We start from the raw sequence: 22,844 nt of genomic DNA on the forward strand, positions 1-22,844 counted from the left end.
TCACAATCGTTGTTTGCTTTTATCCTATTTTAAACTTGCCCAGCCTGTCCAATTTAACGATTCTGATCCTTATATGCATAGTCTCTGTAGATTCGTGCTAACCCATATTCAGAATTTAATAACTGGATTATACTTGAGTTAATCCTTAGCTACCGTTATGCGTCTACAATGGATATTATTACCGTTCAACATAATGTGCAGAAACTACCTAATATTTCAGTTTAACAATTCCATAGTGTATGACTCAAAACTTTGATATCAGACGACCTCACCATATTAAGTAAAATTTATTATAATAACTCATTCCACATTTAGACTTCAAAAGCAGTAGAACAGAATTCATGTATGTCTACTACTACTTTGTAAATAAATCAGACCAAAATTAATCCCTACTCAAATATTCTAATCTCCACTCAATAATAATCAACAAAATTTCATGAGCACATTAAGAAAATAGCTGCACATAATCACAAACTCACCATCCATAAGAAATTCATAAAATAAAAATTAGAATTGCTAAATAGAATTAAGTAGCATCAATTTCGCTATTTACAGACTAGTCAAAAATCACTTCTTCAAATATCAATTTATGCAGGCGCCAAATAAGACCCTAAATTGCGATATATTTAATAATTTCATTAAATGGATATTTAAAACCATTAATAACATTCTAAACCCCAGCACGGCGAAATTGTGCACACTTAGAAAATTCATAAAATCGATATCTCTTACCTTGACCATCTCCAAGATCTCCGCGCACTTGATCCTGACATTCTGGAAAGGGCAGTTGACGCTGAGCCTCAGGATCACCGGCAGATGCAGCGTCACCAGACTCAGATACTTGTTCGCCTGCGCTTGCCTGGGCCCATCCAAAGCGTTCCCCAGATTCAGCAGCCTCCCAACATCCCCAGGCGTGACATCAGGGCTCTCCAGCACCCTTCCGCTCTTGGAAGAGACATCCTCGTCCTGCGAGAGCGGTCTCTTGATCTGGCCAGCGCTAAACTTCCTCTCCTCGTTCTTCCGCAAGTAGTCCTGCTCGGGCCTGGGGCAACGCTGACGACCGTCCTCCAGGGTGTCATCATAGATCTCGAAATTCTTCAGCTGCATGTCCTCGACGCGGTTATCGTCCTGCCTATGATAAATCTCGTTTGCGTTCTCGTTCTCAAACCCATCCAGCGTGTTGAACACGACCCCGTCGCGGTTCCTGACCGCGAAAACTGTCTCGTCGAACAAGACGTCGTCCCCGCTGTCGTAGCAGCGTCGCTCGCGGGACACCGCATCACCCTGCGAGCGGAAATTAAGATTCCTGCGGTCGAAGTTCGCGCCCAGGTTCTCGTCGAACTTTGGACTCTTTCCATAGATCCTGGTGCCGGTGTCTAGCTCGTCGTCCTCCAGCTGCTTCTGCTTCCCGCCCTTCACCTTTACGTAGCTCTTAGCCCTGGGTCTGTCCTCCAGGCTGACCTCGTTCAGCCTCTCGCTGGAGGACGAGCCCAGGTACTTCCGCTCGCTCTCGCTGCTGGAGCCGAAACGGATGTCCGAGCTGTCTTTGATCCTGAAGCACCTGTCCTGCGACTCGATCTTGAAGCCCTTTCCTTCGTCAGAGGACGTCGAGTGTCCTGACCTGTAGTTGTCTAGGTCGAATCTTCTCCTCTCGTTTGGAGTCCCATAGTTTGTCTCGTTACCCAGGCGTCCATCTACGCAGTCGAAGGACCCTGAAGAGTACCTCTCCGAGCACTCGAGGCTGTTGTCTTCCAGGAATGCTGGGATCTCCGTGACGCTCTGAGGGAAGAAGCCCTCCGTTCTGAAGGTGTCCTGGAGCAGCTGCTGCTGGTGTGGCGGCTGCACGTTCTTCGGCGCTGACTTGGTCGGCGACCGCTCGATGCTCATGTCGTATCTTCCCGTGAAAGGTAACAAGCCTCGATTAGCATGCGTCAAGCGCTGACCCAGGGTTCGGGGAAAAATTCGTGCGGAAGTGAATGGAAAACGGCGCTCGGTTGGGTGACTAGGCGCGTTTTCTCTGCTCGTTTAATGAGACCCGAGAGATCATTATATGCAGGAGTAAATATTATCTTTCCCACGGAGCGGGCACTTCGACGTTCATAAATCATTGCGCACTTGGTGCGGGATAGAGAGGAGCGTGCACTACCGTCCATAAGTTACTCGGAGAAAACGGGTTGCTCGGTCGTTGTTGGATCGCGGGTTTTGTGAAGAATTAACCATCGAGGGGAGGGACAAAGGTGGAGGCAGGTTTCTCTTCGATGGTTCTCATCGATTTGACCTCTTTATCAGGAATCATTTAGTAAGGACCCTGGCAACTTCGGGTTGGCAACATTGAGTTCAATATGTAGTTACAAATCCGAGTTAATTTGCATGTACAAGTTTCGTTGCACGAGGTGATCAAAATAATTAAACCAGTGAGCTGATGAATAGCAAAAGTCAGAAACCTCATTCTGAGATATTTGATCCCAAGTTTAGTTCTACATATTTTAAATATCTGGACCCAAGATCCAGAGGGTACTAAGTCCACTTGTTTTCTGTGTGACTTAATACACTTTGGCTCTGAGGTCCAGATACAATTTAGAAACTATTTGAAAATGACTAATTTTGGACTTGTGTTCTTCAACTCATCCTTTCAATTTTGTCAGTCTATTCTTCAAGAAATAGAAGACAATGATTTTCAAACGTCTCTATACCTTTAGCTATCCACTTAGAAATAGAGTTACAGCATTTATTAAACTACTTTACGTTTGTTTTACTCTAATACTCCAGAGACCCAAGAAAATCGAGTAGTTTCATGCACATGGAGAAAAGTTTCCAAACTTTCGAGAGGAAAAAAATTCGCGGTGAAATAAGACTTCAGCTAGCCGAAGCTCAGAAACGGTAGCCTATTGCCAGCACTCCTCCAGCAGAAGCGTGCAGGTGAAAGATACTCGCGACACGAACTTTCTCAATATCGACGCGCGGTTTTGTTGAAGCGCACGAGTGGATAGGCGCGTTTTTCGCGCACAGAGACACTCACCTTCCGTCCTGGCTCTTGAACTTTCCCCCGGCGTTCTCGGCGTCCTCCATTTCGCCAGCGTCGTCCCAGTGATTCGGGCTGCCAACCCCTCCGAGCCAACCCTCGACCGTGTTCCTGGCCGCCGCCAGGGCGATGTTCCTCGCGGTCTCATCCCTCGCGCACAGAGGCGCTAAAAATCTGCTAACGATTTCGACCTCGTCGTCCTTTGTGGAGGCGCCACTTCCCATCGAACTATTCGGGTCTCTGTACATCTCGACTCCCTTTATATTTCTCTTAGATTCAGTTTTCTATGTTCACAGCTGTCGCGTGGGTAACCTGCTCCACGCGAATTTGAAGATTGATCGCTACTTTGGGCGATACTCGATATTATCTAGTCCTTAGGGTAGAAAGATCCTTTGATATCCTCGTGGAAATATAGCTGGAAAAGATAAGAGAGGACTTTGTGAGATAGTGTATTAAATATCGCTGTCATAACTGAAAAATTATAATTTTTTAAGATATGAGGCGATAAGTTCAGTTCACACAAGAACTAGTTTTCTTTCTGCAGGTACCGATGGCTCTAAAATAGTGTTTAATTGAATTGTGTTATTATTCCAGCAAATGAGTGCTACATTGTCTTCTACAAGAGATTTATATTGAGTGAATTAGTTGGGCTGATTTAACTGCATGTGATATGCAACACACCGAATGTGACCCTCGAGGCTTTTCGCAGCCTCCCAAGTATCTGTCCCCCGACTTTCGAGTGGCTTAGTGTCTACCACACGCCAAGTTATCAGTAATCCTTATTTCGTCGCAACTTTCAGAGCCCGAAGCTCGTCTCGTGATCCATCGCGGGGGCACGATCTGTCCCGCGCACTTCGGTTTCCGTTTCGAAGTGGCTCTTTGGCCCTCGAACAAAGGGAAAAAAGGGAAAAAGAGAGCACCAAAGGCGTTTTAGAGGCAGACGTTACTATCCCCCGCGTAATTACGGTCGTTTCGTCGCGTTTCGTCGTGAGAATCGGCCGTAAAACTCGTTTCACGAGGATTTTACTGGCGCTGTACCTCGGGAGTGGTTTCAGGGCGATAGAAAGTAGGCGTCGACTGTCGATCGTGCGATCTAGCGCCAGGGGAGGAAGGAAGGGAAGGTGGAAAAAAAAAGAGAAAGAGAAGGCGATCCTACCGGTGCGAACCTTCGAAAGGAAACGATCGATCGGGCACTTCTTTCGAGAAACCAATCGATCGCGCTGCCTTTGCTCTGATTATCCTGCCCCTCTTCGTCACCCCTGTCACTCGTCTGTTAGTGACGCTTGTACTGCGGTTATCTCGACGGCAACGTGTTTACATTGTTCATTACATCGTTACGCGACTCTCTGCCGAAATGCGTCTCTGGAAGTTCGTGCAATTCGAGCTGGGCTTTTGTCGGTTCCGCGTACTTCAGCTTTGGGCCAGTTAATCCATTGGACGTCTGGAATCAGAGCAGAAAGAGGAATTTCAATTGTTGTCCTCTGAATAGAACTCAAATACCATATTAAGTAATGAAATGAAGAAAAAAAAATAACAAGAAAGAACTTAGCTCACAAATACAGTACAGTCGACCACTAAGAATACTTTTAATAAAATACACTATTCCCAAATGTGTTAATCCATGCGCCTAACATAAAAAAATGAATTCAAAGTAAACGTAACACCTCGAGAATAAAACCGCTGAATTTGTTCCACTCTCCTTAATATTAAGGTCACCAGAAATCCGTGCAAACGCAGGCATCACCTGCCACGCGGTCCCCTTATCGAATTAATCGTCATCGATCGACACAATATCCGTCAGTGCAAAGGTAACTTGTCCGCGACGTAACCAAGAGCTAATAGGGAAGCACTTCTCGCTGGGAGCAGATTACCGTCGATCGGGCATTACGCAACGAACAATTGAAAGCCGGTAACCCTAGCCAGGAGTTCTGAACTTTAACGCAATCACGCCCACGCACTGTGCAAGTACTCGCGGTCGCTCATGCGGCACGATTTCAATTGCATTCGCGGGGACGCGCACCCCTCGATCGATCCACGACGATCGATCGTCGCTCCCCTCTGCAGAAAGCCTCGATGCAAAAAATCTCAGCCTCGGAGGCGGCGCACGAGGGCCTGGAAATAGGAACGAGCCATTATCGGGCCGCTTACGCAATTAGTCGATGTCAGGCTGCGGCAGTCTTCCCATCGATTGATCGACCCCCGCGAGGGAAGGCCTAGGTCAAGGCCAGCCGGGGTCAGGAAAGAAGAGAGGTCGCGCGAACGTTGCAACCTGGCGGGGAAGGGAGGCTGAGGCGTTCGCTGTCTCGTTGAGGTGAAAAGGGGTGCGTTCGTATAGCCAACAGAGAGATGCATTGATTTCTCTGTGCAACGAGTGAGCTCGTTTCGAGTGGAGTCGAATTGGAGTCTGCCAAAAATGTTTCTGCACCGTTGGACTCGTTTGGAGATGTTATCTGAGCTTCCAAGCGTGATCGTTGTTAATTTATAACTTCGTGCTATATATCATAGCTTTGCACTTTGTGTAGGAAATGTTTGGTTTTCGTGTGAATAATTATTTTTCTAATTTCTACGAACTGAATATTCTACAGTTTACGTAGCTGGAAAAATAATTTAGTGTATGAACTCAATTATTATGTAATTCTAATTAGATATCCTGTACAGGCGTAATGAAGTTGTATAATGAATAAGTTTAACAAGTGTCCGAGAACTTGTAATTTGCCTCTATTTTACATGAAGCCAGGCAAGAAGCATCTAATAAAATTATATGCTCTATTAATAGAGGCATCAGCAGAACGTACGGAGGATATAGTATCGACGAGTATGATAATAATTATAGGCCTCCGCGCAACACCAAATTGAATAAAGCATCCTAGCGTCCGGAACGCGCAAGGCAAGAAAATAATTATAGTTCCAATTACGGACTAAAGCCGAGGCATAAGTTGCTGTGAATTTAATCTCGAGCGCAGCAAAGATTAATAAATGGCGAATCAACGGCAATAATAATATAATAATGAGGCCGTGCAACGAAGTACGAAGGTCAGAAAGGAACCGTAATACCAGCGCGATGTCTTCACAGATAAGAGACGCGTTCCACTTTGCCACAAAGCAGGCTTACGCAAATTCCCGCGTGCAATCGCGAAGTTAAACAGCGATAAAAAGCTCCCAGTGAAGAGAATTCAATCCCACGCGGTGAAACGCGTTTTCCTATTGCGTAAATGCAGAAAATGCAGCTGCAGTAATCGTCAAAGCTTCCATAGTGTTTTGAAACGATTTCCTTGCCGTGGAAAAAAGTGAAATTTTTCCAGAATCTCCCTTTTTATTTGAAGTTAAATAAACCAGTGTTTGTTCTAAATATTTCGAGTTCATAAAAAAGAATAATTAAGGAAGAATGAGGGAATATAATTTTCACGGTCAGACAGCTTGAGGATACTGTGTGCCACGAATGATCAATTTTTTTGGCTGGGAGCCTTTTTTGCGAGGTATTGATCCACGTACTCAGTATGAGAGCCACGTTCATCATCGTCATCATTATCAAACCATTTCCCTTTTTCAATATCTCATATGGGACGTGGTCTCTCTCAATTTCCCTCTCTGTTTCAGAACTCCCCCATATTTTTTCGTACTCCCTAAGCCCTCAACCTTTCGACAGCCATTGGCGCCTCGAAATCAATGCAGATTGTGCATAGAATGCTTCAATTTGCTGAACAGCAGATACCTAGGGCTCTAAGATCTCTGCACGATTGCGTGCCAGGGTCAAAGTAACCGTTCCAGGGATCGAGATTCGCGGGAAAGAGTTACAGGTCGTAAAAGGAGGAGACCAAAGGAAGAAATTCAATGTAAAAAAAAAGAGACACAGTAGGAGAGAGGAGAGTCACGCACAGAGCACATGATGGCATAACGGGCAAGCAAAGAAAAGAAGCCAACAAGAAAAGTGGACGAAGAAAGGGTGCGAAACGGCGTTTCCAGCGTTTCCAGGCAGTTTCTCCGCGACGATCTCTGTACGATCTAAATATTTATAATTCCCCAAAGCCTAACCCTTCTCGTTCGCGCCGCCATGAATTATTAATGCCATGCGGCGCTACCGTATGCTGGTGCACGTTGCCGTGCATTCCTGATACGTGTACTTTGTCTCCGAGATATAAGGATGGTCAGGGCCCCGCCACAGACACGTACGGGCCGATAAAACGGTTGCCTCGCGTGCCCAACACCACCAACACCACGATAAAATTGAACGCAACCGAGGACTCTGGCGGACCAGTTGCGCGAAACGATTGGAACGAGTCGATAAGCACAACGCGAGGTAAAAATTAAAATTAGCTGAAGGGTTGAGAGAGGTTCAGGCGCTACAACTCTCCACAGAGTTGATTTTAAAAATAATTTCAAGGTAGAAGAAGCTTGATCACACCCAATTTTTCATTTTCTATTGTCGTATGAAGTTGCAAATACAGAAATTTTGTTTGGTCTAATTGTTAGATTAAAATTGAAACTTGCCATTTTCCATGCAGATTGCCATAACATATCTCTCAATTATTCTGATTATCCTGTCGCGTGTAATTATCTTAGGGAATCACAACACAAATGACCGTGGTTAAGCTGACCGTGATGCAACCGAGAATATGCAATTTCTCTGATCGCATATTTATAAACTCCATCGCGATATTTCGACACGACTTGATTACACGGTTGATCCTCGCCGTCGATGCTCGCGTACACCTTAAAGCGGCCACGATAACGCGATTAACGAAATTCCCTGGCTCGTATGTAATTCTCTGGCCACTCAAACTGGATGAGATTTTGCAAAGTCGCGCGAGATCAGATTGGATAACCTGCTCAGTGCATTCACCTACGTTGATCGAATTGCAACCTCGTAGAAATGTGTGGATCGAAATCATCACACCTGGTAGATTAAATTCACCTGTTATCACACACATAGTACACCACATCGTTCTTGGTTCTAGACTCAGCCTACACACCGAAATCGGCAGGCTCACCTGTGGCTACCTGAACGAAAGGCTGTCGATCGATTTTGCGATAACGGCGCGAAACAAAAAGCTCGCTAAACGGGGACCATCGTTACGGGCAGCCGGTTCGATGGTTAGCACAAATTGCAAAAGCGCCGAGTCGGCGTTACGACCTTCCGACACGCGAGAAATTCGCAATAAACGCTCGCCCACAGGACACCGAAACACCATGAACACCGACATAGCCTTCCTCTGGAACGATCAATCCTCTAAAAGGCTCGTCACGATCGTCACGATACACAGTGCATGAAGTGAAGGAAGTTCCAAGAAAAGAATCGAATTTCCAATTTTTTTAAATATCTGAGATCCACGAGTACTAATACAAAAGTTACTTTTTCATTTCGGTCTCGATGCACTATGCGATGTAGCTAATGATCCCACTTCCGCAGATCTTATCCGTTCCGGATCGAATGACTTCGATAAATGGGTGGAACACTGTTGGAAAACCATCCAGGAAGTTGCTCGCTGGTTAATTGAATGTAACGCTCGTAGATAAGCTAGCGGTCTGCCTCGGTAGCCAATCGGGCTGCCTGGTTGCAAGCACCGACATTGAATAGCGAGAACGTTGGCATTTAGACAACATGGGGAAAAGGGAGCCACGCAACATTGTGGATGGAAATAACAGGCCCCGAGCAATGGCCGCTGGAGTGGGACCTATCTGTTTAATGGAATATACCGTGTCGATGTTCCCAGTTCGTGGGTGCTCGTTACAGAGGTGGATCGCAGGGAACGAGTACCAGATAACATAGATCAATACGCTGGAAGGGTGCTCAAGAGGAACTCATCTGATATTACGTGGAGAACGAGTGTATCGGCCGATCTAAGCGCCCGTCTTCGCAGAAGCAACCGAACTGCTTCTTATGGTTGAGCTCTGCTACTTGTGGGGGTAGCTAACGAGTCGTTTGAGACTTTGTGGATGGTTTTGAATCTAGATTGAGGAGATAATATCGTGAAATAGGAACTGCATTAACGGTGCAGTTGAATACTGAGGTTTTCTGAATGAGGAAATGGGTTCTAAATAATTCTAATAAAAATAGAAAATGAGAAATAAAAGTCATAGATAAATAGGATATTTTATAGAAGAAATTCTATATTTTCTGACACTTCGCTAATTTTATTGTAATTTTATTGAAATAATCCATTACTATTCTCTCACCCTATGCAAATGGATTAAGTGTTAAATCAATCATTGAGGTGGATCTCATGCATAAGAAATCCAACACATTCTCTATAAAATCGCCAATGCATTCAGTCTCTCCACCCATCAAATCCTTTTCATCCGATAAGAAACGATAACCAGATTCCCGACAATTTTCTTAACGATTTCACATCTGCTCCACATCGCGATTGGAGAAACTCGCGGTCGATAACTCGCCTTGCAATTATTTCGATTGCTTGTTGGAGATCTGGCGCGTAACCCAAGCTGAATCAGAGGGGAGAGAACGATTTGATAAGTTTAACGTCGCGGACCAATTTAGGCGTAACACAAACGCCAGACAGTAAACTGCCCGTTAGATACCTACTGTTGAGAGCAGAGGTTTAACCCGATTCTATCAGACTACAAAATCTGAAGAATACTATTTATACGAATGCTAGCTAGTATCATAAAAGTGAACTAGCCATAATAATAAAAATATTTCTTATAAGAAGCTTAAAAAACTATTCCTAATCTTGACTAAATTCCAAGTCCTGACTAAGATTCGATTTGGAGTTTAGGCTGAGACTAAGACCCAAATTTAGTCCAAGATCATGTCCCAAGTGCAGCCCAAGACTAAGTCTCAAGCCTGGACTTGTGATTTAGTCTAGTCTTAATCAGAACAGTCGAGGCGAGCAGGAACCTAAAACATCGTCGTCCTTAATGCATCCACCTTCTCGATTTTCGTTAACCTGAAATTACACTCGTGTTGGCCAAGAAACGTACGGTATTTTCGCACGCGATACTTGTTGAACGCTGTCGAACAGTGGGGAACAGAATTTCACGGATTTAACGGCGTCGTGCAGCGGTAAACGCAACTGGGCGTCGGTCGAACGAAGTCAGCATAACAACTAAGAGAAACCGAGACCTAAAATAATGCAGTTAATATCGCCTTGACTTCACGGCCCTCCGCGCAGAACAGAACAGATGTACGGATACTAATGGGACGCAGGCATTGTAACGTATGGTTTCCAAGCCGTGCGTGCAACACTTGTTGAGCATTAGTCTCTCCTCCTGGACAGAGAATTTCACGGATTCGGCGGTGATCCGCTTAATCGCGACGTAAACATGGATTAAGCTGTATACCAGCTGTACTGATACTGTGGTACGAGGAACAGGGCAGGCTTCGCAAGTTGAAGACATCAATTTCAAATAAATTTAAGTGGATTTAATTAATTTTAATGTGAGATACTTGTACAGTCAGCTTTGCTTTGAAGAGTGTTGTGGATGTGGAAAAAGCTGGTGTGAATTAGAAACATTGGCATGTGTATATTGCAAAGCAGATAAAAAATTAATTAAAAAGGTTTGAACTTTTAGCGCTTCAGAGATACACGAGGTAAGAGGTTGCATGTCTGACTATGACATGGGTTATCTACTTTGAAGTAGATTTTTTTGCACTTCAGAGGTACATAAGGTAAGTGATATCCTTGTCGGAACACTACAAGATTTATCTACTTTAAAGTAGATTTTTGTGTTTTAGAGATATATGAAGTACGAGGAGCCCTGTCTGATTACCGCATGGTTTATCTACTTTGAAGTAGATTTTTGACTCTTCAGAGATACACGAGGCAAGACATATCCTTGTCTGCCTACTACGGGGTTTATCTACTTTGAAGTAAAAGCATTCCACTCACTTCATCGCCCTCCAAGTACCTAAAATAAATACATGACTAATCAAAAAATACTTTGCACTCTAACTCATACATCACACGCAACCAGCTCCCAATGCAATGATCTAAATAACCGAACTGCTCCTCTGTAAACCATTAAATTTAATTTCCTGAAAACAAAGGCCATCTTCAAAAAATCCCACACTCTAATTACATAACAGTCACACCCACGCTGACTCAAAACCGATTCGCCCACCCTAGCCTTCCCCTCGCATCCAGTCCATGACACTGAATCCTCGAATCCGAGACAATCCTCTCTCGCCTCCTCGCTCACGACACTTGTTGAGCGTCTCCTCGGCGGACGAAATTTCACGGATCGAACGCGACACTGACCGGTCCAACATCTGTCCTGTCACCGAGGAACCCTCCACGGCACAACAGCCGAGAGACAGATAATAGCGTAATACCGGCGCGGCGAGAGGGACGAGGCGGAAACGAGGCTGCTCCGCTCGAGATGGCCGCGTAGAGGGAGGCGGAATACGACCCTGATTGCCAAGGAGAAATCTGCAGCGTGATCTCGCCGCGCGAGCTACGACCGTGGAATAACGCGTCTTCGCTCGGCCGCGGAGTGGCGCGGGGGAGGAGGGGGAGAAAAAAGGCGAAACAAGGATGAAGGAGGAACTGGACGCGGCAGCCGACGGTAGAATTCGTAGTCGTTAACGACACGGCGACCTCGCTATCCTATTATCAACGTTCGGTTTCTTTTTCCTCCTTCCTTTTTGCGCGGTCGTGAGTCACCAGAGGACTCGATTCATCTCGCTACGAGCGTGCGCAAGGAGAATAGGCTGTCCTCTGAACGGCCGTAACGCCTGCACGACAACGGGCATTATCATCGAGTCAACGCTGGCGCAGATAAGCCGCAGAGGAAATATTTGCCGAACAAACCGACGTGCCCTTTGTCAGCGGCTGGGGAGGGGAGGGACGTGGTACCTGAATCGTCGGAGATTACCGTTTAGCGATCCATTTTTTCTTCCTGCAAAGCGAAGGCGGCTCGCTGAGAAACCAGTTCTGCTGCTAAATCCAGAAGTAATTCCGCCAGGAATAATTCTGCCCGTTTCACGGATAAACGAGACTGAGAACCTGATCGTGACGCGTGGAGGAGGCCTTTTAAACGATGATTTCACGCGATCATCGATATAACCGCGCGTTGCGAACAATGAGGGAACCCGCTAAGTGGAACGCGTGATCAGCAAGAAATCGCGCGATCTTAATAAGCGTCTGGGCTCGCGGCGAAAACGAATAACGTGGCGGAGGATCGATTATCTGAGCGGACAACAGGTGGTTTCTCGGAGGTAAAAATAAGTTGAGAGTTTGAAATAATTATTTGACCACTGTGAATAATTCTACTCGACAGGTGGTTATGAGAATTATTCCTGCTTCAATGTTTCACTTCAGAAAGTGGAATTTTCCAATAAATTCCCTTTTCCTTTAGTTCATACCCCACATTGAAATTTCTTAATTCCATTATACAGTATCATTTTCTACCACAATTTTTTATTCAATCGAAGAACAGTGTTTCAAACATCCATAAAGAATATCGAAACGAAAGTCCCTCGAATTCGAACCTCTAGCGCGCCGCGAGCGATCGTCGAGCGGTAATTCAGAAAAGCCAGCGATTGCGTCATTTAATTACGAATAATTATTCGCGACAGGGTACCGTCGAGTCCCGAGCGCAGCCTCGTTATATAATATCCCGTAAATCGTGCCAGAACAGCGGCGATCTTACGACTGGCGAGCGTCAGTGACCAGTAAGTGGGCGAATAGAGTCGCCACACGTACGAAGAGCAGGCGAGCGTGCACGGGGACGAGGCTTTAGTCACGCACACGAACCGATCACGCCTCTGTGTACGTGTGTATGACCATCGGGTCCGTATGGAATCCTTGCTCGGCGCAGGAACACCTGGCCGTAAGCGTCACGGTTAATTTGCACTTTCTATGAATTTTAATCAGCCCGCGAGGCGGAGGAGGGCCCAGAGACAATAGAACATACAAACTCTGAGGGCGATTATCGAGCGTTCCGCAACTACGCTCGACTATGTATCTCGACCGTGATTCCAGAGAATATCCTAGCCGATAGGTAATGGAGATACCGAGAAACGCGGTATCCCTTTACCGAGACAATACTCTTGGCTCTTGGGACGCCCTTGACTGACTGTAATGAGCAGGAGGATTCTTGGAGAACGTCCACAGGCTAGTGCTTTGTCGGGAAGAGGAGAGAGATGGTCTGAAATGATGGACTGAGGGCTCAGCGAGCTTCCTAGATACGAGGTGTTCGATTACGAGTGTCAGAAATTTTAAGGAGTGATTCTAGATATCAAAATAGGACAAAAATAAAAAATAAAATTGCGTTTAAGGCTTCGTTTTAGGATTATTAATTATTGAAGAGAAGTATAAAATTCCTGTAAAATGTGTCTGACTAGGGACTGGACTTAATCTACTGTCGAGCTGCACTAGCCAGACCAGACTAATCGAAATCAGTAGATTAAGCCCAGTCTCGAGTCAGACAAATTTATAGCAAATTTTAGGCCTTGTCTCAACAACTAATAACTCTGAAAGTCTCTTAAAATTTCTTACATCTCTTGTCCAACCCCCTGTATAATCCACTAATAATAAATTTTAAGACAATTCTTTCCTAAGAATCCAGGCGACTACTGTCACTAATTATCAACCTGTCTGAATCTGATTTACAGCAAGCTTCATATGTGTAATCTCCCAGCTGACCATCATACGGTTGAAAAGGAGAACGTCGTGCAGGGAGTCGCCTAGATCCGCGCGCGTGGTGCAACTCGTACGCGGGCGTGCACGCGTGCATATCAATTCCGCGCGGAGGAGTCGCCAAGATCTCATGTAAATCATCGGGGACAAGATGGCTCCTCCCTTGTTTGCTCGCCGGTTGAGGCGTGCACGCACGCGTATAATGCTCGAAGCGTGTCGTGGAAAGCGAAAACCCTTCGCGGGAGGAGAGAGGCGAACGAGGGAGCGTGTCGAGCGTTACACGCGCGAATAGTGCGTTTCGTTGTATGGACGCACTCGCGATGCACTCGCGATGCGCTCGCGGCGGCCGAGAGAACACGGGCCGCGACTTCTCGTGACTCATGACGAACAACTGCTTATCGTGGAATCATAAATAACGGGGGACAGGGAGAGGAAGACCGGTTGCCGCTCGGTTAGCGAGCTCCTACTGGCGAAAAATCATTTTTCTTGTGTTTACACCGAGGAACAGATACGACTAGCCGCTCCCTTGACATTATTTTTCTGGTATGGTACACAGCGCGCCTGTGAGAGCTTGCTGAAAGCGCGACACGAAGGACGATGGTAGCGAATTTGCAATCAGAAGTCTCTCGAGATGTTCAAGTGTTTGGAATATTCAAATATTTATATATTTTAATACTGGGCTGCATGAAGCAATCTTTGTTACTAGTTCATAGCAATCTAATCGCGAGTTAGTAATGGAAGCTCATAGAGAAAATCATAAAAGGTATCGAACAAGACAAACGACACGATACAGCTAGATTTTATAGGCAAAAGGAGGAAGGAGTTCCACCCATTTGTTAAGATCGATGACTGTGCCCCATTTACAGTGCAATAAAGCCAATATTATCTTTATTACTCCAATTGTGTTATTATTTACAACCCACTGCGATTACCATTTACGATGAAAGCTATTTTTTACCAATCTGTACAAGCACTTTGCTCCGCAGGTGTCTGATTCGAGCCTACTCCTACACAATCCTCCCACTACCGAATCAGACATGTTCCCCTTACCATTACAAGAACAATCAGGGAAAATCGAACCGATCGAAGGAAGCTCGTAATCAACCCACCGAATTATCGAGACCTCTAATTATCTCCAGACGGTTCTAATTATCTCCCGTTTTTGTCCCCAGAGGAAGCTGAGTAACTAACGATCCTCGTCGAATCTGCGCGAGCTGGTGGGCCGATAGAGGATCAGACAGGCGAAGCCTTCCCTGCCTAAACTTCGTCCAGACTCCTCGAGACACCCCTTTTTCGCCTAGCCAAGTCAAATCGAGCGAACGTGCTCATCGGCCCCTGTAATCGAGACACGGATCTTCCTGTCCCTCCAGGTGGGATCCGCGTCACGAGCCAGGGAAGCGTGAAGCCGAAGCTCGAAAATATCGGTCCACGGGCGTGCTCGTGCCTCTAGTTGCGTTCACATCGAAGCGTGCGTACTCACGGATCTCGTCGAGGAAGAAAAGGGGGCCGTGGTCCTCCTGGGAGCTGGGCACGAGCGCAGAAAGACGGCGAGGCAAAAGAAAGGAACAGAACTAAAAGCGCGAATAAGCAAACCGCTAACGACCAGCGCTCGCCTCTCCGTGGATCTGCAACGCGTGCTCCTCCCGGCTCCACCTTAAGCCGAGCCACATGGCTACGCGTATACTTTCTAATTATATAGTATCTTCCCGCCATCATCAGCTGTGCTCGTTGGCTGACCGAGAAACTCGCGGGGACAGAAAAGAAGCCGCTTCCACCGCGGCGGGAAACTCGACGGTGTGCCGAGGTGAAAAACACGTCCCTCGTTTTGCCTTATTATCGCTCTTGCGAATGAAAACGATACGCGATGCTATCGGTGGGAGAACGTTTAAATAACAGTACAGGGGTGACGGAAGAGTGAGAATTCTTTGATGCAAAGACCGCATGTTTTGGAATTTTTTTACACTTTCAGAGAGAAATTTTTAGGAGTGATTCTAGGTGTCGAAATAGGATACAGATCACGAATGACAAAACTTGTATTTAAAGCTTCTTATCAGAGGGAAAAGTTATTGAGAATACACATCTGAATTGTGTCTGACTTCAGATTTATTCTACTGGTTTTGTTATGTCTAACTTGAGATTTCTATATGTCTGACTCTGAACTTATTCTACTGATTTATGTGTGCCTGGAACTGTACTCATTCTACTAATTTCTATATCTGCCTTGGTTACAACAAGCCACCAGTAGAATAAGTCCCAAGTCAGACATTCCAATCTACAAGAAATATCTACAGAAATGGACCTATCAAGTTCTTCCCCTCTAATCTTCCAATACTTCAGATTTAACTTCGCTAAATATCTAAGAAAAGTAAATACAAGAATAAGATTATAATGAAACAATACTGTGCAGAATTGAATTCTAGAAGCCAGGATAGATCTGAGATTCCCTAAATGTATGAGACTGAAAGAAAGGAATCGCCAAGGGGAGAGCCCGTGAGGGATAATCGCAGGAGAGAAGCAGGCAAATGTTTGCGAAGAGAATGGTAGACAGGCGTGAGCGTAGAACGCGAGAAGCCCGTTGCCACGGCACTGGCAACAGCGTCTACAGTTCACCGACTACGCCTGCAGCTTCTGTATGCCACGCAGACATCTGATGCACTTTCCTATTTCGCGCCGACCGCCTCGATTTCGATAACGGTACGCGCAATCATTCCCTCAACTTTGTTACCAGCGGACGCGAGGACAGGCAAATTAGCGGTACGCGGAGTGCACGACGAGATGGAGAATTGGATCGGGGAATTCATCATTGAGGGACTATTAGACGGATGGGACTCGTGAGATGCAGTTTCTGAGATGTTTTTTCATCTTTTTGTGTACTGAGTATGAAGCACGGCACTGGAACTGGTATTGAGGATAGTTCAATTATTGATAGTATGAGCATCCGACCGAGACTGGGAATAATCAATCTTCCGTTGAAGAAATTTATTACTTCGCGTGTCTGTAATTAGTGTAAATACTCTGAGCTACTATGGGAAATGAGGATTATGAAACAGAGGATAGAGGCTGTGCTTGGAAATCAGAAGCAAAGGAGATACAGCCCAAGTAGTATATAATAAAAGTAGGTGAACATATATCTCAGTAGTTTTTACAATTGAAAGGCTACGAAGCCACACAAAACTTTAACTCCGTAATAAAACAAACTGCAGAGAAATCTACCGAAAACTAATCATTTCTTGCGATACTACTAATTCCTTGCGGTACAATTAATTCCTCGTAATTAAAGAAGTATTCAGAAGTTAGACACGGAGGGTACAAAAATTGCCACTCAGACTTTCATCGTTTCCTCCATGTCTGACTACTTGGGATACGCTACTTGACAGAAGCAATTTCCATCGCCTCGCAAGGTACCTTATCGCATTTATCGAAACAGCAACAAGTAGCGGGAGTGTCCGATGCACCGTCATTTTAGCGCAGGTGATAGGTCAGCGAGCACTGTGGTAAGCCGTGCAAAAACCCAGATCGTTTCGCGCTTTCGAGTAGAACAGGTTTTTCGCGCTCCGCCGTTTCTTCGCACCGCTCCCGTTCCGCGCATAATATACTCGCATAGAAACCACCAGTGCACCTTATCCCCGCAGGCGAACCCGTGAGAAAGGACACGGAAGATCGACGATCGCTTGTAAACATCGCGAAGAGTCGCGGAAATTTTCGCACGACCCTGATATTTTACGACCTACAGCTACACCTTACCGCGCCCACGTATCATCCTATCTCAACTTCACACTGACGCACGAATTCCGAAAAGCACGATGGAGGATTGTTCAGATAACATTCACATATTCTTTTTAAAAAGTACAATCTTGCTGAAAAAATTCGTGAGAGAAATTTAATGATTAAAATTACAATCAGATTCCGCAAACACTCAACTATGAACACTTAGTTTTAAAATACGAAGACTTTGATCAGAATTTACTGATATTACATAATTATAAAAATAATATGATGTTAATTGTAACTGTAATGTGGAAATGAGGTACGAGATATATTCGCAATTTTCACTGCAAAGTCTTTTATATTTAAATGAAAGCAATGATAAAAATTCAATCACCTGGTGTCCAAAGTCTATGACAATAGCTAAGGGTTAACGACGGGTCTGTCTCCTTTTTCGGGGTTCACACTACTGTGTGATGGCCCGTGTTCCCCTGCGAATCCTCCCTTCGACACAGGAAACCCACCCACGTGCAAAAAGTGCATCGGGGAAAGAACGACGAAGTTCCACGAAGTTTAACTTCGTTAAGGGCTTAGTAGGAAGTTCACCCGACGGTATTTCAGGGCTGTCGCGAACACGAGCGCGGTAACGAGCCCTATTCTGACTTCCCAAACATTGCCAACGCTGCGAGATTGCGAGTTGCGAATAAGGTTCGAATCTCGGAGCCTCACGACACTAACATGACGAGAAGAATAATCATATGCTCGTGTATTCTATCTATTTTAGTTGTGAACTTCTCGGTGATCTAAAGGCTATCATAAACCTCGCATTAGCATGTATGAAGCTAGTATATCGTGCCAAGACTGTCGTCAGCGAGTGGTAACAGATTTCTAAGTATAAAAATGAGTCAAATTTTGAGAAGATTCAAATAAGGAGGACTCGAATGAGTAGAAGACTCAAATGTTGAAAGAATTCAGATGAGTAAAGCCATCCCCTGACCCAACAGCTAGGTCTACACCGAGTGTATCAAGATGTATCAACAGAACCAAGAGTCTCTCTGATCTACGATACTATACATAGATTTAATTCAGCTAAATCCCGAGGACTCGAGTGTCGCAGGCTGGAGAGGACAGAGGGAGCACTTGCCTCGTAATCTCTTCATCTAAATGAGCCTGTGGCACGAAAATTACCCATTGTAATGCAGGCTATTTTTCTTACACTTCAAAACTCCGTGCATAACAGAGAAAGAAAGAAGTTCGCACGGAGAGGGGGACAGCAACACATGTGTCTATGTGTACGTGTATCCTGGATGGAAATGTGCGTTCGCGCGCGAACAATCGTACAGGGGCGAGCAAACAGGAGGCTCGCGTCGTATATACGAGGAATTAAACAATCGACCGATTGTTATCGGGCGTGACGTCTAATAAATATGCAACGGGGGAATGCACCGCCGCCCGCGCAGTCCCTCCAGAACAAAAACACCAGCGAGGGTGCACCCCGGAAATTGTTTAATGGCACCGGTAGCCAGCCTCCAAAAATTTCTGCCTCCGCGAGCACGCGATTCGAATTGACCTCGATTTCGGTCAGAACGGTGAGGCAACGTTTTACCAGTCGTTCGCGATACGCTAGATCGTCTTCTGCCAACGAAAAAATGAGTCAATGCCAAGGCTCGCGTGGCGGATCGATCGCATTCGTCGTCCTTTATTTACGAGGGAACAGAGAAAATGGAATGTAGCGATGGAGAGCTTGATTAAAGATAGAACACGAGGAATCGACGTTTTTGGGATGAAGATTTTAGCGTGGGATGTTCGGGTGCACTAATTGTCTCTAATAATAGAATTTTGTTCAAAGGCTATTCAAATTGTCTTTAAAAAAGATTGATAAGATATAGAATCATAGAATCTGGAGGTTTTAATTTACTAAATCTGCTAAAACTAGAAATATGCACCAGTTCCCCTGCAGCATAAAATGAAACCGAGCAGAAAGGATTCCCTGATTATTCCTATTTCTGTTAGAGAAGCTTCCCGCTGGGCGTCCAAATCAATGAAATCTCCGAAGACACTTCGAGGACACCTAAAGGTCACCTAAAACCAAAGGTAATCAAAGGCAATTTTATATTTCTACAATCTACAGACTGAAAAACATTGGAGATCGATGACCCACCCATTGGGTCAGGGGGTATCTCTCCTCATTAACCAAGGACACATCAATCGAGCCATTTCTATAGGTACTCGGAAGACTTGTCGATCGCAGAGGATAGCCTTGGCAGAACAACTGGTCTCAAACGTGTCAAAGGAAACAGAACTATTCCAGCAGGAGTAAAAAGAGCAGCCTCCCTCGAACCCCAGCAAAAGACTTCCCTGTCTCGCGCGAGGAGCCCGCGATACCTATCGTCCGCTGGTTCGGAACGAAATTTCCAAGGTTGGGCTAGAAACGACGGAAACGGGGCGACTGGCCGGGTCTTCCGACTGGCGAAAAATAGTCTTGCGCCTGTCTCGGTAACCCGAACGAAACCAATTCGCCCGGGACGAACGAGCTTTAATCGTGTTTCAAGCGAGAATAAACGGCCCAACCTCGACTTGCCCTCCCTCCCTCTGCCCCTCCCCCCTTTCTCCCGCGTGTGCACCGTCTCGTGTCGGCTCTACTAGCACACCCGCGATCGCAAGTTCAACGACCGTAAATTTTATTTACGAAAATCCAAGTGCGGCAGCCTTGAAGCCTAACCCAGGCTGGCTGGACAACGCGCCGCGACTTCAGCGCGCCCGTCGACCCGCCACAGGGGATCACATAAACGGGCCCCCGCGCGATTTGCTTAAGCAAACCTAACGGTCTGATACTCTCGAGTCACGACTCCACCGAAAGGAACGCACGCCGCTATCGATCGCGATGTTCGACGCCGCGTTTCGAGGCTCTTCGCCCGAGCGAAAACGGATTACGGATTTTCTGTGCCTCGGGTACGATGTTCTTTTCCTCGACGCTAGTATTTGGTCGGACGTATCGATTCGGTGGCACTTTCGTCGAGGGCGATGGGTAACGCGTGTTTCGAAACGTGATGGGGTAATTTTGGGAGAAAGGGTGCCTGGGAGGGACTCGATACTGTCGCGAATTTGAGTTACTGGGCTCATTTGTGCAGCTGCAGTTTCTGCAGTTTTCTGGAGACTTTGAAATTCTATTTGAAACGAGGATTACTGTCGTCAGAATTGCTGAGTACCATGGAACTAGCTTAAGCTTTATTTTAGTGCACTTGAGCCACCACTAAATTTTTGCTCACGTATTTAGGAACACCCAGTATGTGTATCCATCCCTTATAAGAGCCACTCATTTGCTAAATCAATTAACTCTAAAGAACAAGAATATTTGTACTTATTTTATATACAAAAAGTTAAGTATCAAGTGTTTCTGCACTGAAAGTTTAAAAAATTAAAAAAGTGGAGTTAATTGCTTTGGTCTCGGCACAGCTCATATTCATCTTTTTCTACTTTCTATTGCAAGAGTTAACGCGAAACAACGAAAAAGGACGCATCAGCGACTGTCCATTCCAAGCGCGGCAAGCCAAATGTTTAATCACTCGAATATAAATAGGGGAGGCTCGAACACGTGATATTACCAGCGCTCTGAATTAGAGCAAACAGAAGATTATCGCTGTGGCAGAGACACGAGTGATATATCAATGTCGGAAAGTGGTAACGATGCTTTCAGTGCTTCAGATAATACGGACAATTCTATATTGTCTGATCCTAGATAAGCAAATTGATCGAACATGAGAGGCGTCGGGGTCTCGAGACTCCCGCGACTGACGCAACAGCGAAGAAGCTCTCGAACTTAGGAAATCAATCGTATTACGGCTTGTAGCCGATAGTAAATCTCAAGTTTCTCGAGGGTACAAGCTAACTCGAGCCGATAATAATCGTTCACGGTGATAAGGGGGAACACGGACCTGTCGCCTCGGATTGAGAAACACTGCGGTTACTACGCTCGCTCGCAGACAGCGAGGCGCACTACAGCCGTTCGCGCAATGCCGTGTCACACGAGATTGAATAATCGCGTTTCACGATTCGAAAAGCGCAATCGATATCGCAGCCTGTGTCCGCGGGCTGGATAACCGATAACCGATTCGATACCAGTCGCCCAGAAAACGCCTCCTCGCGACATAGACACAGCGAGGATCGATCGACGATCGTCTTTCAAACGGTTCTGAACCTTCGCGAGATATATCATGAGGAACTATCGAATTTGCATCAGGCATGTCGAATTTGTATCAAGCATGTACAATTTCTGTGACGAACAATTGAACAATCATTGAAAATAATGAAATCCCCTAGAAGAAACTTTTTAGAGTTCATAAAAACATTATTATACAACTCATTTTTGCAATAAAAGACTTTTATAGCTCTGGCAATTCAACGAGTGATTTACATTTTGATGTTTCTTTTTTTAGAAATATTAATCCTAGATAGATATCTTGTGATTGTTTGCAATTATTCAACTGAACATTTTCTGTACCATTTTTTTCTAATATCGTCTAATGATAATATGCAAGATGAGTCATCAGAATATAAATATTAGTATCCAAATAACTCTAACCATTTTTCAACTTTCAATTATCATTTTTCATATTTACTACTTTTTTAGTTTTCTGCTTTTTAAAGTTTCAAGACAACCTTGAAATAAATGTAGATTACCTTTAACCCAGTATCTCATAGAATAACTTAACATCTATATGCTTACTAATTATATCTTTATCATCAAATAACGAGCTTTTGAAAAGGAAAACTACTTGGTCCTAATATTCATTCACAAAATTAAACATAAATAATGCAATTGTAGTCTGAATATTCAAATATAAAACCTTAAATTTTGATTTTTCATCAATTAAGAAAATATACATGAAAAATACTACTTCTTAAAATATTTTGTTTTTACATAAAAAATTGAAAGAGGTATTTGGTTGTTAAATTATGATGACTCATAAGTATGCAGTAATGTGAATATCATATGAATAGCACAATAAATAACAGACGTGATAATCACTGACATTTGTTAAAGCATGCAATATTCTGTAAGTACTCACATTAGTTTCCGCGACTCAGTCCATCGCACAGCAAATGTGTCTCGTATTTTTGGAAATCCCTCTGGAATTTTCCTTGTCACAAACTAATGGAGACAGTTCAGTTTTCCTCTTTTCGATCTCTTATTTGAACCTGCACAATAAAGACATTACGCATTAGATTGTAAATATTTTTTTCTTAATTCAACATGCACATAAATAATTTCCCTCGACTCAATATTCTAAAAAGTTAATTGAAATTCATAAGAGAGAAACACTACGTAACCCTCATTTCAAAAATAATAACCTAACAAAAAAGTAAACGTGACAGATTCTCAGATAAAGAATTACTTTTGTATAGTACTACTGTACAGTGTGCGCGCGTCGATGGTGACCGTAGTCAAAGAGCGTGCTTTGAGAATTTCTCGCTGTTATTCATAATTTAGTATATCATAATAATTACCGTAATTATTA

At 44.7% G+C, this 22,844-nt stretch overlaps 1 protein-coding gene and 1 long non-coding RNA gene across 2 annotated transcripts in view; one reads left to right on the top strand and one right to left on the bottom strand.

Annotated features, from left to right (window-relative positions):
- The window catches only part of Sesn (Sestrin), a 117,202-nt gene extending 113,804 nt beyond the window's left edge, over positions 1–3,398 (bottom strand). The window contains exons 1-2 of the mRNA XM_076383273.1: positions 3,020–3,398; positions 733–1,894 (exon numbers count right to left, since the gene is read on the bottom strand). Coding sequence (XP_076239388.1) covers positions 733–1,894; positions 3,020–3,270 — 1,413 coding nt within the window. The 5' untranslated portion in view covers positions 3,271–3,398. The remainder of the gene's footprint in view (positions 1–732; positions 1,895–3,019) is intronic.
- Positions 3,399–12,656: 9,258 nt separating this feature from the next.
- Positions 12,657–14,466, top strand: LOC143182404 (uncharacterized). Its single transcript, XR_013002430.1, has 2 exons — positions 12,657–12,811; positions 13,596–14,466. It is a non-coding gene; the product is annotated as an uncharacterized LOC143182404 (long non-coding RNA).
- Positions 14,467–22,844: the final 8,378 nt, after the last annotated feature.

This window comes from Calliopsis andreniformis, chromosome 8 (assembly GCF_051401765.1).
Source record: "Calliopsis andreniformis isolate RMS-2024a chromosome 8, iyCalAndr_principal, whole genome shotgun sequence".
Taxonomy (NCBI): domain Eukaryota; kingdom Metazoa; phylum Arthropoda; class Insecta; order Hymenoptera; family Andrenidae; genus Calliopsis; species Calliopsis andreniformis.